This window comes from Scyliorhinus canicula, chromosome 20 (assembly GCF_902713615.1).
Source record: "Scyliorhinus canicula chromosome 20, sScyCan1.1, whole genome shotgun sequence".
Classification (NCBI taxonomy): domain Eukaryota; kingdom Metazoa; phylum Chordata; class Chondrichthyes; order Carcharhiniformes; family Scyliorhinidae; genus Scyliorhinus; species Scyliorhinus canicula.
Genome location: NC_052165.1, coordinates 74,098,559 through 74,115,256, shown reverse-complemented (window position 1 = coordinate 74,115,256; position 16,698 = coordinate 74,098,559). Strand labels below are relative to the sequence as shown.

General features: G+C 48.1%; 1 protein-coding gene across 1 annotated transcript in view; it reads left to right on the top strand.

Moving 5' to 3' along the window:
- Positions 1 to 698: 698 nt before the first annotated feature.
- Positions 699 to 16,698, top strand: part of tmtc1 (transmembrane O-mannosyltransferase targeting cadherins 1) — a 175,121-nt gene continuing 159,121 nt past the window's right edge. The window contains exon 1 of the mRNA XM_038780874.1: positions 699 to 876. Within this exon, the coding sequence (XP_038636802.1) occupies positions 721 to 876 (156 nt within the window). The 5' untranslated portion in view covers positions 699 to 720. The remainder of the gene's footprint in view (positions 877 to 16,698) is intronic.

Genomic DNA, 16,698 nt, shown 5'->3' with positions numbered 1-16,698 from the left:
CACCAGCAGGGAGAGACTCCTCTCTCCGGGATCACCAGCAGGAATAGACACCTCTCTCCGGGATCACCAGCAGGGAGAGACTCCTCTCTCCGGGATCACCAGCAGGGATAGACACCTCTCTTTTTCCAGAAATGAAGAACTGAGTGAGGTCATTCTGGTCACGTTGAATATGTAACAGCAGGAATGTAGTCTTATAGTGGTAGAATTATGCTGCTCCCCCCCCCCCCCCCCCCCCCCCCTCACCCCAAATAGCTAGGGTGAACGATTTGAATGCAGCTTAAAGATGAGGAAGGCTGTGAATGCTGAGAGCAGTGAAGCTTTAAAAACTGAGAGTGATAGGTATCCGCTAGCTGTGATTTTAAGTGCAGTTGCAATGCAGATCAGTTATGACGTGATTGAATAATGGAACAAGTTTGAGGACAGAATCACCTCCTCGCGTTCCCCAAAAAATTAAGAATGAGAGGGATCTGTCCGAATAAGTTAGCGGTCAGTAAACCTTTAACCAGAGAGTGGTGAAAATGGAGCACTTGCTCCCACGTGGAACAGCAGCAGCGATTGCCGCAGCTGCTTTGAAGCAGGGCGGCAGAGCATAAGCACCAGCATCGACCAGTTGGGCCGAGTAGCCTGCTATCGCGCTGTGAAAGTCAATGTGATTCTGTGGAATAAGTCTCTTTTGCTTCGCCCCTATTTTGTTCCAGGTTGAATATCTTGCTGGGTGGCATGACTCCGTTGTATTTCCACATGGTCAACCTGGGCCTACACTGTGCTGCGACGTCGCTGCTGCTCTACACGTGTGACAAGGCCGTGTTTGGAGACAGACGCCTGGCGGTCTTGGCGGCTCTTCTCTTCGCCGTGCACCCTGTTCACACCGAAGCTGTAAGTAGCTGTCTGAATCTTTGGAAGCTGCATTTGAGTGTGGGTTTAGCACAAACATTCTGTTTATTCCTGCCTTAATAGGCCTATAAAAATTTACAGCACAGACGTTGTGCCCGTGCCAGCTGCTTGTTAGAGCAATCCAAAGCCGTTCGTTCTCTCTCTCTCTCTCTCACTCTCTCTCTCTCTCTCTCTCTCTCTCTCTCTCTCTCTCTCTCTCTCTCTCTCTCTTTCTTTCTTCCCATCGCTCTCTATCTTCCTCTGCTTTGAGCATTTGTCTACAGTAATAAAGCAGTTCAGGCAAAATCTTTTTGCTCAGATTGATGAGACTATAGTGCGCACTGTCACATGAGTAGTTGAGGCGTGCAGCATGGATGCATTTAAGAGAACTTAGATAAGCACATAAATGAGAAAGAATAGGGTGATATTGTGAGATAAAGTAATGAGGGGGGGGGGGGTTGCCTGTGGAGCCTAAGCATACGCTCTTGACGTGCAGCTGAATCACATGCACTGTGAATAACCTCTCTCTTCCGTCATTCTACCAGTTTGTTGCTCAAGCTCTCAGTCTACAAGGTGGCAGCGCCCATCGAGCTGCACAAAATGTAAAATAGTCTCGGGTTTTACCGCAGGTTAAGTCAAGAAAGTAACAACAGAGGGCAGGAATTTTTTTCAGTTGCAAAGACAAGATGAATAATTCGGATGGATGTGTAGATTGAGGTGATAAATGTTTGATAAATTCTGTGTGGAATTTGGGTGGTGGTATTTAGGGAACGGCGCACACGAGGTGGCGCCCGCTAGGGATCTGTATTTTTAGGCCTTTTCGCCCAGTTTCTGGGGGTGCATTTGCTTAAAATGCCAGCTGATGGATGGTATAAGGGGCCCACATAAGGGAAATGCCCAGAAGGAGCAGGGCAGAGAAAGTCGAAGAAAGAAATTGGTTGACTGAATCGGAGGCGTCATGGGGCTCTTTGGTAGAGAAAATGGCGGAGGCTACTGCTGGGACTCCGCCCACTCCACTAACGCTCAAGATGCTTTTGGCGGTGGAATTTGAGAAGCAATGGCGGATTGTGTCAGTAAGTCGAGGCCCTGGCTCCCATTTGGTCGGTGTTGGAGAAGACCAATGAGACGGTAAAAGCGCATGGCGCTGCGATACAGAGCATGGAGGTGATTTTCTCCAGGCACAGCGACCAGATTGCCCCTCTGGCAGCTGAGGTGTCACCAATGGGCGGTGTGCATGAAGCACTGAGGGCCAAAGTGGACGATCTGGAGAATTGTTCCAGCAGGCAGAATTTCAGAATCGGGTTTGCCAATGGGATTGGTGGGCCCAACGGCCACACATTACTTTTCGAAGATATTTGGGAAGGTGGTGGGGGACGATCGATTCACGCCCGCTCTTGAACTGGGCGATCCCCCTATTACAGCGATCCCTGTGAGGGGAGGCCCCTTTCCCAGAGGTCCCTGTGGGATGGTCTCCCGATCACAGAGGTTCCTGTGGAGTGGGGGAGGAGTCTCCCTATCACAGCGGTCCCTTGGTATGGGGGTGGGTCTCCCTATCACAGAAAGTGCTGGGGGGTCCCCCCAAAATAGTCCCTGGGGGGGGGGGGTCTCCCTATCACAGAGGTCCCTGTCGGGAGGTCTCCCTATCACAGAGGTCCCTGTGGGAGTGGTCCTAATCACAGAGGTCCCTGTTGGGGACAGGGGTCTCCCTAGCACAAAGGTCCCTGTGAAGGCAGTACCCAAACTGCCACCCGAGTCCCTTATTTGCATAATCTCCCAGGGAGCAGCCTGCTGCCTCAGCTGATGAGCTGAAAGGCAACTGGTCTTCTCCCAGTGTTCCTAAAATGCCCTCCTTGACTGCCGCAGCTGGTTCAACGCCTTACCTGTTGATAGCAATTCAAATAGCGCCTGCAGCTTTGTCCTACACACAAGGGAAAGGGTAGGACCACCGCGAGGATGGAGGCCACCAGCCTCTGTCACTTCACCCTCGCTGTCCTTTCTATCTGCACTTTGTAGAAAATCATCTCCCCTCCCCCCCCCCACTGATAACCAAGACTCCCCACAACATGGAAGGTGAGATAGACTCACTGCCATTAAATTTAATGGGCTGGATTCTCTGTCCCAGGAAGCCAGAGGATTGGGGAGCCTTTAAAAGCAAGCAGAGGACCACTAAACCAGCAATAAGGAGGGAGAAGATAAAATATGAATGTAAGCTGAATGTAATATAGAAGAGAATTGCAAGAGTTTTTTTTTTGATGTATAAACGAAAAGAGAGAGGCAGGAATGGACATTGGAGCACTGGAAATGAGGATGGGGAAGTAGTAATGGGAACTGAATAGGTACTTTGCATCAATCTTCACGGTGGAAGACACCAGTGGCATATCACAACTTTGGAGGGGGGGGGGGGGGGGGGGGCAGCGGTGAGTGTAGTGGCCATCACTAAGGAGAAGGTGCTGGGGAAGCTGAAAGGTCTGAAGGTGGATAAATCACCCGGACCGGATGGACCACACCCCAGGCTCCTTTCATAGAATCATAGAGTGCAAAAGGAGGCCATTTGGCCCATCCAGTCTGCACCGGCCTTCTGAAGGGGCACCCTACTCCTGCAACCCCATTAGGAGCAGTTTAGCATAGCCAATCCACGTAACCTGCAGATTTTTGGACTGTGGAAGAAACCCACCCAGACACTCTGAAGTAGCTGAGGAAATTGTGGAGGCATTGGTGGTGGTGATCTTTCAGGAATCACTGGAGTCAGAGAGGGTTCCAGAGGACTGCAAAATGGCAAATGTAACACTCCTGTTTCGGAAGGGAGGGAGGCAGAAGACGGGAAATTATAGGCTGGTTAGCCTGACTGGTCGTTGGTAAGATTTTAGAGACCGTTATTGAGGATGAGATCGGGAGGGACTTGGAAGTGCATGATAAAATAGGGCTGAGTCAGCACAGCTTCGTCAAGGGAAGGTCATGTCTGACAACTCTGCTAGAGTTTTTTGAGTAGATAATGAGGATGTTAGACAAAGGAGAGCCAGTGGATGTGATCTATTTGGATTTCCAGAGGCCTTTGACAAGATGTCGTTCAGGAGATTGCTAAATAGGGGAAGAGCCCATGGTGTTAAGGGTAAGATCCTGGCATGGATAGAGGATTGGCTGACTGACAGAAGGCAGAGAGTGGGGATAAAGGGTTTTTTTTCAGGATGGCAGCCGGTGACTAGTGGTGTTCCGCAGGCGTCGGTGTTGGGGTCACAGATGTTCACGGTGGGCAGCATGGTAGCATAGTGGTTAGCACTGTGGCTTCACAGCGACAGGGTCCCAGGTTCGAGTCCCTGCTTGGTTACTATCTGTGCAGAGTCTGCACGTTCTCCCCGTGTCTGCCTGGGTTTCCTCATGGTGCTCCGGTTTCCTCCCACAAGACGTGTAGGTTAGGTGCATTGGCCATGATAAATTGCCCTTAGTGTCAAAAAAGGTTAGGGGGATAGGGTGGAAGTGAGGGCTTAAGTGGGTTGGTGCAGACTCGATGGGCCGAATGGCCTCCTGCACTGTATGTATGTTCTATGATGTACACTGACGATCTAGAAGAAGGAACTGAGGCCATTCTTGCTGAGTTTGCAGATGACACAAAGATATGTTGAGGAGGTGGGGAGAGCTTGGGACAGGCCGCGAAAGGCTTCGGAGACTGAAACACAAAGGGACTTTAGGATTCGTGGTTCAGGATTCTCTTCAGGTTAACATGCAGAGGACTTCCGGGGTCGACATCTGGGTGGAGGTTGCACATTGATTTTTGAACTTTTATTCTGGGCCTCGGGCAGTTTTTGAATGAGATGGAGATGTTAGCATGCATTTCAAAAGGACTAGATTACAACAGCAGGGATGTACTGTTGAGGCTGTATAAGGCTCTGGTCAGACCCCGTTTGGAATACCGTGAGCAGTTTTGGGCCCCGTATCTAAGGAAGGATGTGCTGGAGGGGTCAACAGGTGGTTCACAAGAATGATACCATGAAGAAGGGCTTGTCATATAAGAATGGTTGAGGACTCTGGCTTTCTACTATGGAGTTCAGAAGGATGAGGGGGGGAATCTCGTAGAAACTTACAGGATACTGTGAGGCCTGGATAGAGTGAATATGATGAAGATGTTTCTACTTGGGAGTGATTAGAAATTGAGGACACAGCCTCAGACTAAAGGGAGGATCCTTTAAAACTGAGATGAGGAAGAATTTCTTCAGCCAGAGGGTGGTGAATCTGTGGAACTCATTGCCGCAGAAGGCTGTGAAGGTCAAGTAACTGCGTGTCTTTAAGACAGAGATAGATAGGTTCTTGATTAATAAGGGGATCAGTGGTTCTCGGGAGAAGGCAGGAGAATGGGGATGAGAAACATATCAACCATGATCAAATAAAGGAGGAGATTCGATGGGCCGAATGGTCAAATTCTGCTCCTACATCTAATGGTCTTGTGGAGTGTTGGTTAACTGAGGAATAAAAATTGGTCCTGGAAACCAGTGGGGAGGGGGAATTGGATGTGGGGAATTAGTGGGGTATGGGGTGCAATTATAATCTTTATTATTGTCACAAGTAGGCTTACATTAACACTGCAATGAAGTTACTGTGAGAATCCCCTAGTCGCCACATTCCGGCACCTGTTCGGATACACTGAGGGAGAATTCAGAAAGTCCAAATTATCTAACAGCACATCTTTTGGGACTTGTGGGAGGAAACCGGAGCGCCCGGAGGAAACCAACGCAGACATGGGGAGAGAGTGCAGACAGTGACCCAAGCCGGGAATCGAACCTGGGACCCTGGTGCTGTGAAGCAACAGTGCAAACCACGGTGCCACTGTGCTGCCCATATGGGGAAGGAGGGTGAATTAGGGACATGGAGGGGTTGGGGGGGTGGAATGAAGCGACGGTTTAGAAAACCATTGCTGCTTTTTGAAGTAGAGCGGCAAAATCTCTTTTAGCCAACTGAGAGAGATTTAGGTTTCTGTCTCACCGGAACAACTCCAACAATGCAGCACTCCCTCAGTATCGCATCAGAGGTAAGCCTACATTTTGTCCTCGAGTCCTAAGCCTTTGACTACCTTGACGCCGAAGCACGTGTGTATCAGAGCCCGGGCTGATATGTCATTCCCACTACATGAGCTGCCGCAACACTTCCTCAAATTGTTTGCTAAAATGCCCGGGTAACAGATTTGTCACATTAATATGAAACATGCATGCGCTTCCATCTTCAGTTCTTCAATCCGAGTGTGAATCCTGTGACCACCAGATCTCCTGGGCTCTTTTCCCTTCTTTCTTCCCCCTTTGCTGTTTTGTACGAGATTGGAACCGAGCAGATTGGTTGGAATCTGCCTCAGGACCCGCAGGGAACTGGCCGCTGAGTTAACCATCAATTGTTTTGCGAGAGACTCACTCGGAGATTTGCAATGTAATATCGACGAGCTTCGACGATTCAGGTGAACCCAGATTGGAGCCTGAAACTGTACGGACTGAGCTCTGTGAAGCAGCTGACTGAGAGAAGACTTTCAGGAGTTAAGTCCTGCAACTTCAAATTGCTTGCTGAGTGCACTGTAGTGTGAAGTTTGTGCATGAAATAGGTTCACCTTCAGAGAGACGATATAAAAAAACATCCCGTGTACAAGGTGACCCTGAGGAGCTGTGACTAGCTGTGTAAGAGAGGGGGTGTGGTAGAGGCTTAGACAGACCATAAAGGGGGGGGTGGAATTTTCAGCAATTAATTTTTGACCTCCTTCTGAAGATTGAGACTGGAATAAGCTGCTGCGAAGAGAGCTTTCCCCCAGGGAGGCTACTTCCAGTTTAGATGAGAGACCGATGCTGCAGGATTTTGCAGTAAAATTGTCACGTATCTCGACATAATAGAACTTTCAAAATGGCCATTTGATCTCCCCCCCCCCCCCCCCCCCCCCACCCTCTCCGTGAGACCATGATCTCTTTCGCCCCATCCTCTCTGCATTTCTCATTTCCCCGCCCCTTCCCCACCCTCTGCCAGCTTCTCTGTGTCAAGAGGAGGCGTAGTCGTATTGCCACTGGACAAGTTATCAAGAGGCCTAGGAGACCCGGGTTCGAATCCCACCACAGCGGGTGCTGGAGTATGAATTCAGTAAAACATCTGGATTTAACGATGACCCTGAAATCTCTTAGGGAATGAAGCTTCCGTCCTTACCCCAGACCCACAGCAATGCGTTTGATTCTTAAATGCCCCCTGAAATGGCCGAACAAGCTACTCCGTTGTTTCCAACCGCTACAAAGTGTACAAAAAGGGAATGGACCACCCGGCATTAACCTAGGCACCGGGAACAACAACACCACACCAAGCTCCGCCCACCCGGCAAAGTCCTCCTCACTAACATCTTGCCAAAATTGGGAGAACTGACTCGCAGACAAGGCAAGGTACATACTGATGGAATCATACCTGACATATAACATCCCAGACACCACTACCACCATCCCTGAGTATGACTTTCCACCATCCGGACAGACCCAGCAGAGGTGGCGGCACAACTTGGAGGAAGTGCTGAGGGTGGCAAGGGTGCAGAATATGCTCCGGGTGGGGTATTTCAATGTCCATCATCAAGAGTGGCTCGGTAGTACCACCACAGATTGAGCTGGCCAGGTCCTAAAGGGCATAGCTGCTAGGCTGGGACTGCAGCAGGTGGTGAGGGAACCAACAAGAGGGAAAAACCTACTTGACCTCATCCTCACCAACCTGCCTGCTGCAGATGTATCTGTCCATGATAGTATCGGTAGAAGTGCCCACCACACAGTACTTGTGGAAACAAAGTCCAGTCTTCACATTGAGGATACTCTCCATCGCGTTGTGTGGCACTACCACCGTGCTAAATGAGGTAGATTTCGAACAGATCTAGCAACCCAAGACTGAGTAACCATCAGACACTGTGGGCCATTAGCAACACCTAATTGTCCTTAACCACAATCTGTAACCTCATTGCCTGGCATATCCCACACTACCATTACCACCAACCGGGGGATCATCCCTGATTCAATGAAGAGTGTAGGAGAGCATGCCAAGAACTACAACACAGGACCACTTACTTACTAAACAGCATAGCAGCAAGCGGCTAAGCAATCCCACAACTAATGGATCAGATCTATGTTCTGCAGTCCTGCTACATCCAGCCGCGAATTGGAGTGGACGATTAAACAACTTGCTGGCAGAGGAGGCTTTTTTTTTTTGTTCATGGACTTTGCGGATGACTGCACAATGTAGAACACCATTTGCGACTCCTCAGACTGAAGCAGTCCATGTCCAAATGCAACAAGACCTGGTCAATATCCAAGCTTGGGCTGACAAGTGGTAACATTTGAGCCACAGAAGTACCAGGCGATAGCTAACTCCAACAAGAGAGGATCTAACTATTGCCCCTTGACATTCAATGGCACAAACATTCACCCCCTCTGCCACTAATGTACAGTGGCAGCCGTGTGTACCATCTACAAGGTGGACTGCAGGAACTCACCAAGGCTCCTTAGGCAGCACCTTCATGCCCACGACTACCACCATCTGGAAGGACAATGGTAGCCGAGGAACACCAACACCTGGAGTGTCCCCTCCAAGCCACTCATCATCCTGACTTGGAAATATATCATCATTACTTTGGTACCATTGGAATTTTCTTGCTAACAGCATGGTGGTTGTACCTACACCACACTGACTGCAGTGGTTCAAGAAGGCAGCTCACCACCACCTTTTTGTGGACAATTTGGAACGGGTTATAAATGTTGGCCTAGCCAACCCAAGCCCGCATCCTTAAATGAATAAAAAATATAGATTTGTCTGAAGACCCTTGAGTAAGGTTCCCCTGCTCCCCCAATGGAAAAGTGACCTGAAATTTGAGCTTGCCTTAGAATCATCTACTGTCTGCAGGTCTTAATTGCACCCATATCTTCACTGGAAATCAGAAAGGAGTCCTTCACAATTAAGTTATGCCAGTGACAAATATGTTAGAACTTTCTTCCCCCTCACCTGTCACAAAGTGCTTGATCAATTGGAACTTTTGAAACTGGGCTTGATCTTTGTAGGTAAGGAAAACAAGGGATCTGGAACCAGGGCATGTAAATGGAGTTGAGGGGCAGAATGGCCTACGTCTGTTCCTTTGTTTTTATGTTATGTGGAGCCCTCATCTTAGCCAAGTTTTGGTGCTCCAATTACAACTCACTGCACAGGTGCGTCCCAAACAATTTTCTAATGTGACCCCCCAATTAACATTTGAAAATTAAGTGACCTCCGATGCTAGCAAGAAAACAAACAACGAGGCAGCACTGTCATTAAACTTTACTTTTTATAGATAAAAGATTGTTTCTAAAGTACTTGATAATAAATTGTTGTTTTATGTACTCACCCATCCATTACTCCCATCCGAGCTGCTCCAGCTCATGACCCTTGGCTAGGAAGCAGCCGATACAATTGATTTTCATATCTGCATTCAGTGTTACACATGTATAGGAACATCACACTGAGGTTCCCTTGAGGCCACCTTGACATTGTTGCTTTGAATGTGAGATTAGTAGAATAAATTTTTAACTTCCTACTAAGGATTTCAACTGACATGAAATAACATTCATTTTTCCCTGTCAAAGACAGAATTTTATGTATTTCCTTGCTGCCAATGATCGCAGTGTTTTGTATATGAGCTGTGTGTTTTTACCTACCCCCAGAGTGATTGTCCCACATTAAATAATTGCAGCAGCAAGTTTTTTTTATGAGTTTAAAAATAAATAAGGTTATTTATTATCCCATACTTGCCTCGAAGGTTTAAAATGCAACACGACTTCTCACAGCACGGTAGCACAGTGACTAGCACTGTGGCTTCACAGCGCCAGGGTCCCAGGTTTGATTCCCCGCTGGGTCACTGTCTGTGTGGAGTCTGCATGTTCTCCCCGTGTTCTCACTCAATCACCTCTATTATGATCCTGGAATGGACTCTCACAGTTGCTCAGATACCAGGCACAAATCTCAATATTTTAATTTGAAAGACTGCGAGGAAAAGATATTTCACTCCAGGAGTGATTTCATACACAAATAAGGATATAGTATCTTGAAACAAACTTTGTTACTAACACAGTATTACTAACTTTTAACAAAAAAAATAAATTTAGTGTACCCAATCATTTTTCCAATTAAGGGGCAATTTAGCGTGGCCAATCCACCTAGCTTGCACGTTTTTGGGTTGTGGGGGCGAAACCCACGCAGACACGGGGAGAATGTGCAGTATTACTAACTTTAACCTCATAAAGAAAATAACTTATAAGAACCAGTTAAACAATGCTTAACAAAATCATGAAACAATATCTCCTAACTGCTACCTTATTTCTTCACTCAAGCAAAACCCATTTCAGGTGTTAAATACAGTCATCCAAACCAGGAATACTTGTTGTAAAGAGGTGCCTTTAAACCTCTTTGAGAAAAAAAGATCCTTCAGGATTCTTGCCCGAGTCAACAACTGTTTAATCTACCAGAAACTGCTGTTCTGGTCACGGGAAAAATCTTCACAACTAAACTGTTTTGAGAAAAGGTGCTGATCTGTCCAGAGTCAAATCTTTAACTGAACTAAAACTTAAAACTGAAACTCAATACCTGACAGCTTCAACCCCTGGCTCATCCCATTAACTATATCAAGCACAATGTTTCTAATTATCTACTCTCCAGGGAACCTTCATATAAACAAAATTCAGTTTGCCCAACTTTTACGATGCTTTAATTATCCCTTAGCCAAAGTGCCTTTCTTTTAAAATAGGCCTTTTTAAAAAGGATTACTGCAGCAGTCATACTACCCCCAGGCTTTTAACCCTCAATAAACCAAATACATGTAATACAATATATCTGACATTCTCACATTCATCACACCTCATGCACGCCACAAAGATCAGATACAGTTGAAAGAAAAAACAATACAATTACATAATATGTATGTATCAATCTCTCTTTTCTGGGCGGCTTGTAGTTTCTTATGACTTCAGCTTCAGAACCGCCTGGAGCTAACACTGCCACCGTTGATGTATTTTTGTTCAAAATGTTAAATTGCCTGAACATTCACCATATACTGGACTGCGACAGGCATAAAGACAGCAGTTTTATTGTGGATACTGCTACACCCAATGCAGCTTAAAATAAAATAGACTTAACCCACAAGGTAAGCAACTCGCCTAATTGTGGAGCCGTTCTCCTCCCAACCCAGGGCTGGGCTTTATGAGGAAAGTGGAGTTCTTCTGAACAGGGGTAAAAAGATAAAAACTAGCCACAGATGAAGCCTTCAGCCAAGCTCTTCACGTATACAGTACCAGAAGACTCGGCAATCCCCTGTTTCTCCCCAGTCCCTACCGATGCACACCCCATTTGTTTCCCCCCCTCCCCAAACACGTGAATGGCACATGGGTCAGCTAGTTGCGGGCAGGTAGCCAGGAGGTTATCGGACCCGACAGTGTGCGACTGTGAAGCTGCAGGACGCCATTTTAAAACTATATTGAGGAGAAAAATTAAAACTGGAAAGTAAGTTACAAAAACGTTTGTTAGACTTGCAGAAGGGCAATAAAAGTCCTTGTACGGGCATGATGGGATTAATTCTCGTGATTCATTTTGTCCTTGTACATACCTGCTGCCCAAGGCACGAGAAAGGAACATCCCATTTGATCCTATCTTATCTCTGACTGCTAGGGCAGCACGGTGGCGCAGTGGGTTAGCCCTGCTGCCTCACGGCGCCGAGGTCCCAGGTTCAATCCCGGCTCTGGGTCACTGTCCGTGTGGAGGTTGCACGTTCTCCCCGTGTTTGCGTGGGTTTCACCCCCACAACCCAAAGATGTGCAGGCTAGGTGGATTGAACACGGTAATTTCCCCCTTAAATGGAAAAAAATTAATTGGGTACTCTAAATTTATAAAAAATAAATAAATAAATCTTATCTCTGACTGCTTAGGTGCAACAGTGAATTGGACGAATGGTTGAATGAGGTCCGTTGCCACCACCAGTTTTGAGTGAAACTTCCACATAAATGTTGAAGGATTCCTTCACTTTCATGAAGACTTGCATAATCAATAACAGTACTGAAGCCATGTGTTTCTAAAGAATTGCGAACCTAATCATGAATGTGCTGCTCAAATTTGCCATAAACGTTTGCGCCGCATCATGATATCGTGGCAATCTAGATTTGCCGCCATTGACGGAAACTGCAGGTATTGAACATAGCAGCTCGGGCAGGTGAATTCAGCTTTACTGACACCATGGTATATACCGAGAACACTGTTGTTCCAGGTGCTGCTCCTGGCGCTCTTCACCCACCGCAGCACCCGCTCCTTGTCCATGAACCTGTGGAACCTGATCACCATCGGACAGGGGGGGGGGGGGGGGGAGGGGAGGGTGGGGGGGGGGAGGGGCGTCCCCCCTGTCTCGCCTGCACTCTGTATGCCCCCTCCAGCTCCGGCGGTCGCGGAAAGGCTTCAGCCCCCATCAGCTGCATCAACATGTCTGCCGCAAACGCTGCAGCATCAGCTCCCTCAGCCCCCTCCGGGAGGACGATGATCCTCAGATTATTCCTGCGGGCTCTATTCTCCAACTCCTCCACTCTGTCTCGCTGTCTTCTTTGCCGCTCCTTCAGCCCGTCGACTTCTAACGCCGCAATCGTCTGCGCATCCGCGCATCTCCTCCACCGCCTCTCCCAGCTCCTTAATTTTTACATCTTGACCATCAAGCCTCTGATTCAGCTGATCCACTGCCTTCTGAAGTGGGTCCAAGTTGTCCTGCTTCAGCGACTCAAAACTGCTTTTCATCACTTGTAGCATGTTATCCAGCGCTTGCTGGATTGCTGAGACTGAGGTCCGTGTGTCCGCCATCTCAGGTTCCAGGTCAGCTTCCCCTGCTCCTTGCCTCTGTCCCTTTCTCTCTCTCTTCCTCTGCCTCCTGGACTCCCGCTGTTCCATGCACTGCAGCACGCTTCCCCCGCACTTCCGCGGAGGCCGCCTTGCCGCTCCGCAGTCCCGCTATCGTGGAGAATCAGCCCCTAAAGCCCCGCCGGAGTGAGTGCCCGCCGAATGTGCGGCTCACTCGATCATCGCCGCCACCAGAAGTCTTGCTGACACCATGAATACCCAAATAGATGGCGACACCATCGGTTCCCCTCAAGGGCCAGCTCTTGCTGACATTTCCGGCGGCTTCAGTGAAAAATATGTTTTCCATGAATGATCCTAACGTCCCAGCACTTGGATATTTCTGATGACGCGTTTACTATATTTGAATCTGCAGCTGAAATGAAAATGAAATGAAAATCGCTTGTTGTCACAAGTAGGCTTCAATGAAGTTACTGTGAAAAGCTCCTAGTCGTCACATTCCGGCGCCTGTTCGGGGAGGCTGGTACGGGAATCGAACCGTGCTGCTGGCCTGCTTGGTCTGCTTTAGCGATTTAGCCCAGTGAGCTAAACCAGCTGCATGTAAGGATTTAATTACATGCCTTCATGCACCCTATGTCACACACAAATTCACCTTTGAAGGAGTAGTCTAGGGAGCTCCCTCTCTTTGATCTTTCTTCTACTGTCTACTGCAAGCCTGGTTCATGATCCAGAGCGAGGCAAGCAGCGCAGGTTCAATTCCCATACCGGCTAAGTTTCTTCATGAAGAAACTTCTTAACCTTGCCCCTTGCCTGAGGTGTGGTGACCATCAGGTTAAATCATCACCAGTCAGCTCTCCCCCCCCCCCTCAAAGGGGAAAGCAGCCTATGGTCATCTTGAGACTACGGTGACTTTACCTTTTTACTGTAAGCCTGCCTTCCCTAGCTGATATACACGTTGGGATTCCTACAGCTCCTTATTCAATAAGATTGGCCTCATCGCTAGCCACTTGCTAACTGCAAGCTTGATGCTGAAATAGGGTGCATCAGAGCTGTCCTGTGGGCTACCCTGAACAGATGACTGCCCAGTATGCATCGTGCATACTCCTGAATGGGCCTGAGGCTGCCATTATCAGAACTGAATGTTGCCCAGTCTACCTTGTGTTACTCTGAATGTGACTATGTGAAAGCAGCTGTTTTCCGCTTCTACTATGCAGCAGCAACACAAATAGTATTTTCCACTAACGGTGCAGCCATCAAGCCAGAAAAACCTTCTGCCTATCACACAAATTATTTATGTGGTGTATGAATTGCAGTGCCAGTGTGATACCTGGTATGTAAGCCGTACTTTGCAATGACTGGCTGGCCGTATCAAGCAACGTGTCCCTTTGGCTGTTTGCAATAGGCAGAGGACTGACTGTATTCAAACAGCCTGTGCTTGCAAAACTCAAGAGCACAACATCTAACATTAGGTGTGATTCTGCGATTGGGCAGCACTTGCTGAACAACCCTGAGTGTGTTATTGATTGAACTTCAGATTATCTGTCGGGCTAGCATTGTTGCTCACTTGCTGGAAATGACATACATTCATACAGTGGGACCTAGCCTCTGCAGGCAAAATTAATTTGTTGTAATGATGTATCTTTTTGAATTAAATGAAAGCATGGGGGGGGGGGGGGCACTTACCTGCCATGTTCTCCATGGCAACATATTTACTAATCAGAGCCAACTTGCTAACCAAACAGCGACCATTTCACATGCAGTATAAATTGTTACTCCCTTTGAAATTTGGCATTCTCGCACCTGTCCAGATGAGTGCGTGATGAAAAACTTCAACAGCATGTCTCTTTTCTCAGCAGTATTCAAGTTCTGTACTACCAAATGTCTGTTAGAGAAAAAACTCCTGAGACTGAGAGACAAGCGAGGCAAAGGCAGGGTTGGGCCCTGGTGCAGGGTGCAGCCTTGGAGGAGACGAAACCCGTGATCCCAAATGCTCTTTGTGATTGTGACCTCCCCTAAGGTTGGAGGCTGCCGGCCCACACTCTATCATTCTGTGCCACTTTTTGGGGGCAAGGGCAAACCGAGGTCCTTGATTATCGGATCATCATCAAAGCTGAACACAAAAGCCATGAATAAAACCTGGTGGCCCAGTGATCAATTATTCCTGCAGCCCAGTCTAGTCGACGCTTGTTTTATCCTGACTGGTTTTGTTGCGTACCTTCACCTTCCACAAGTAGCTGCTTATCTTGTGTGAATCTCGAAGGGCTGAGAGCAATCTCCGGAATCAAGACCAACTCAACTGAACCTTTCCTCATCCAATGTCTTCTCCAAGGTGCACCTGACAGGCAGAATCCGTGGGGATTGGGAACTCCTGATAGGTTTTCCTGGCCCAGTTTTAGAGCCCCAAAGTCTGTCCCAGCACGGAAGTGATCTCCCTATGGAGTGAAAATGGAGATGATGCCTCTGGATCTATTCTTGGCTTCGATCAGTAACATTGGACGATCTAACAACTCAAACACCAAAGGCTATTATCAAAGCGGTTGTCATGAAAGTTAGCAGCAACAAGAAGGAACTGAGCTAGTTGAAGGTTTAATGACCCTACCAGGCAGTACCCACCTCACTCCGTTGGAGCAAGACCTTGAAGCTGTGGTGGAAATTGTATTATTTTTGCACGTGAGAAGTGGTGAATGTGGCCCTTCAAGTGTCAGTCATCAAACATTCCCAGGGCAGGTACAGAATACGGTTCAATTCCCGTTACAGCCTCCCCAAACAGGCGCCGGAATGTGGCGACTAGGGGCTTTTCACAGTAACTTAATTTGAAGCCTACTCATAACAATAAGCGATTTTCATTTCATTTTCATGAGTGTGGCCAAGCTTAATCAGGGACCCTCCAGGTATTGGCATTCCTCAGAAATGCTGCCTCACTGCAGGGGATCAACATAGCTCACCCCACCCAGAGAACACCTGCACCATGGCCATTGAAACCGTACCTAAATTATAATCTTTTATTGTCACAAGTATGATGTTACTGTGAAAAGCCTCTAGTTGCCCCATTCTGGCACCTGTTTGGGTAAGCTGGAACGGGAATTGAACCTGTGCTGCTGGCCTTGTTCTGCATTACAAACCAGCTGTCTAGCCCACTGAGCTAAACCGGTTATCTGCCGGTTAGCAGCACCCCCACTCCTCTGGATCGCCAGCTGCCTCCTCCTGGTGTGGCTGTTGGTGCTGACTGCCTCTGCCATCACCTCTCAGACGGTGTTCAGGGGGGCAGGCTTGAGTCTGCGGCCCACCCTGGGGAAGAGGTATCACTCCTCTCCTCACTGATATGGAGCTGTGTGTCCACCTCGGACTCCCGACCTCAGGAGGGCAGGTGGGGGATTGCAGGTCTTCTGTGAACCATCTTCGTGGCTGGTGTGAGTGTGTGGTAAGTGGAAGCGCTTAAAATTGGCTCCAGCTGTCAGGCTCTTTAGCGCTAACTCGGGCCCCAGCAGTTAGAACAACCGCTGGGCCGGGAATTGCACTGAATACGCGCCCGGCAGAGTACTGGCTTATCCTGACTCGCTTACCGAATAGTGTTCCCAACGGAAACGCAAAATTCAGTCCTGGCAGCCACACATATTTCCCCCAAATGGAGAATCCTGTACTGACTGTGCCTGCTAGTACATGGCCTTCAGTGCTAAACGGCAGTAACTTTTTAAAAATAAATTTAGAGTACCCAATTCATTTTTCCAATTAAGGAGCAATTTAGCGTTGCCAATCCACCTACCCTGCACATCTTTGGGTTGTGGGGGCGAAACCCACACAAACACGGGGAGAATGTGCAAACTCCACACGGGCAGTGACCCAGAGCTGGGATCGAACCTGGGGCCTTGGTGGCGTGAGGCTGAAGTGCTAACCACTGCGCCACCGTGCTGCCCAAACATCAGTAACTTGACTTTAATGTTCTATCAAACCTGACATTCCTACCTTTCCCTTTGTGCCTCATCATTC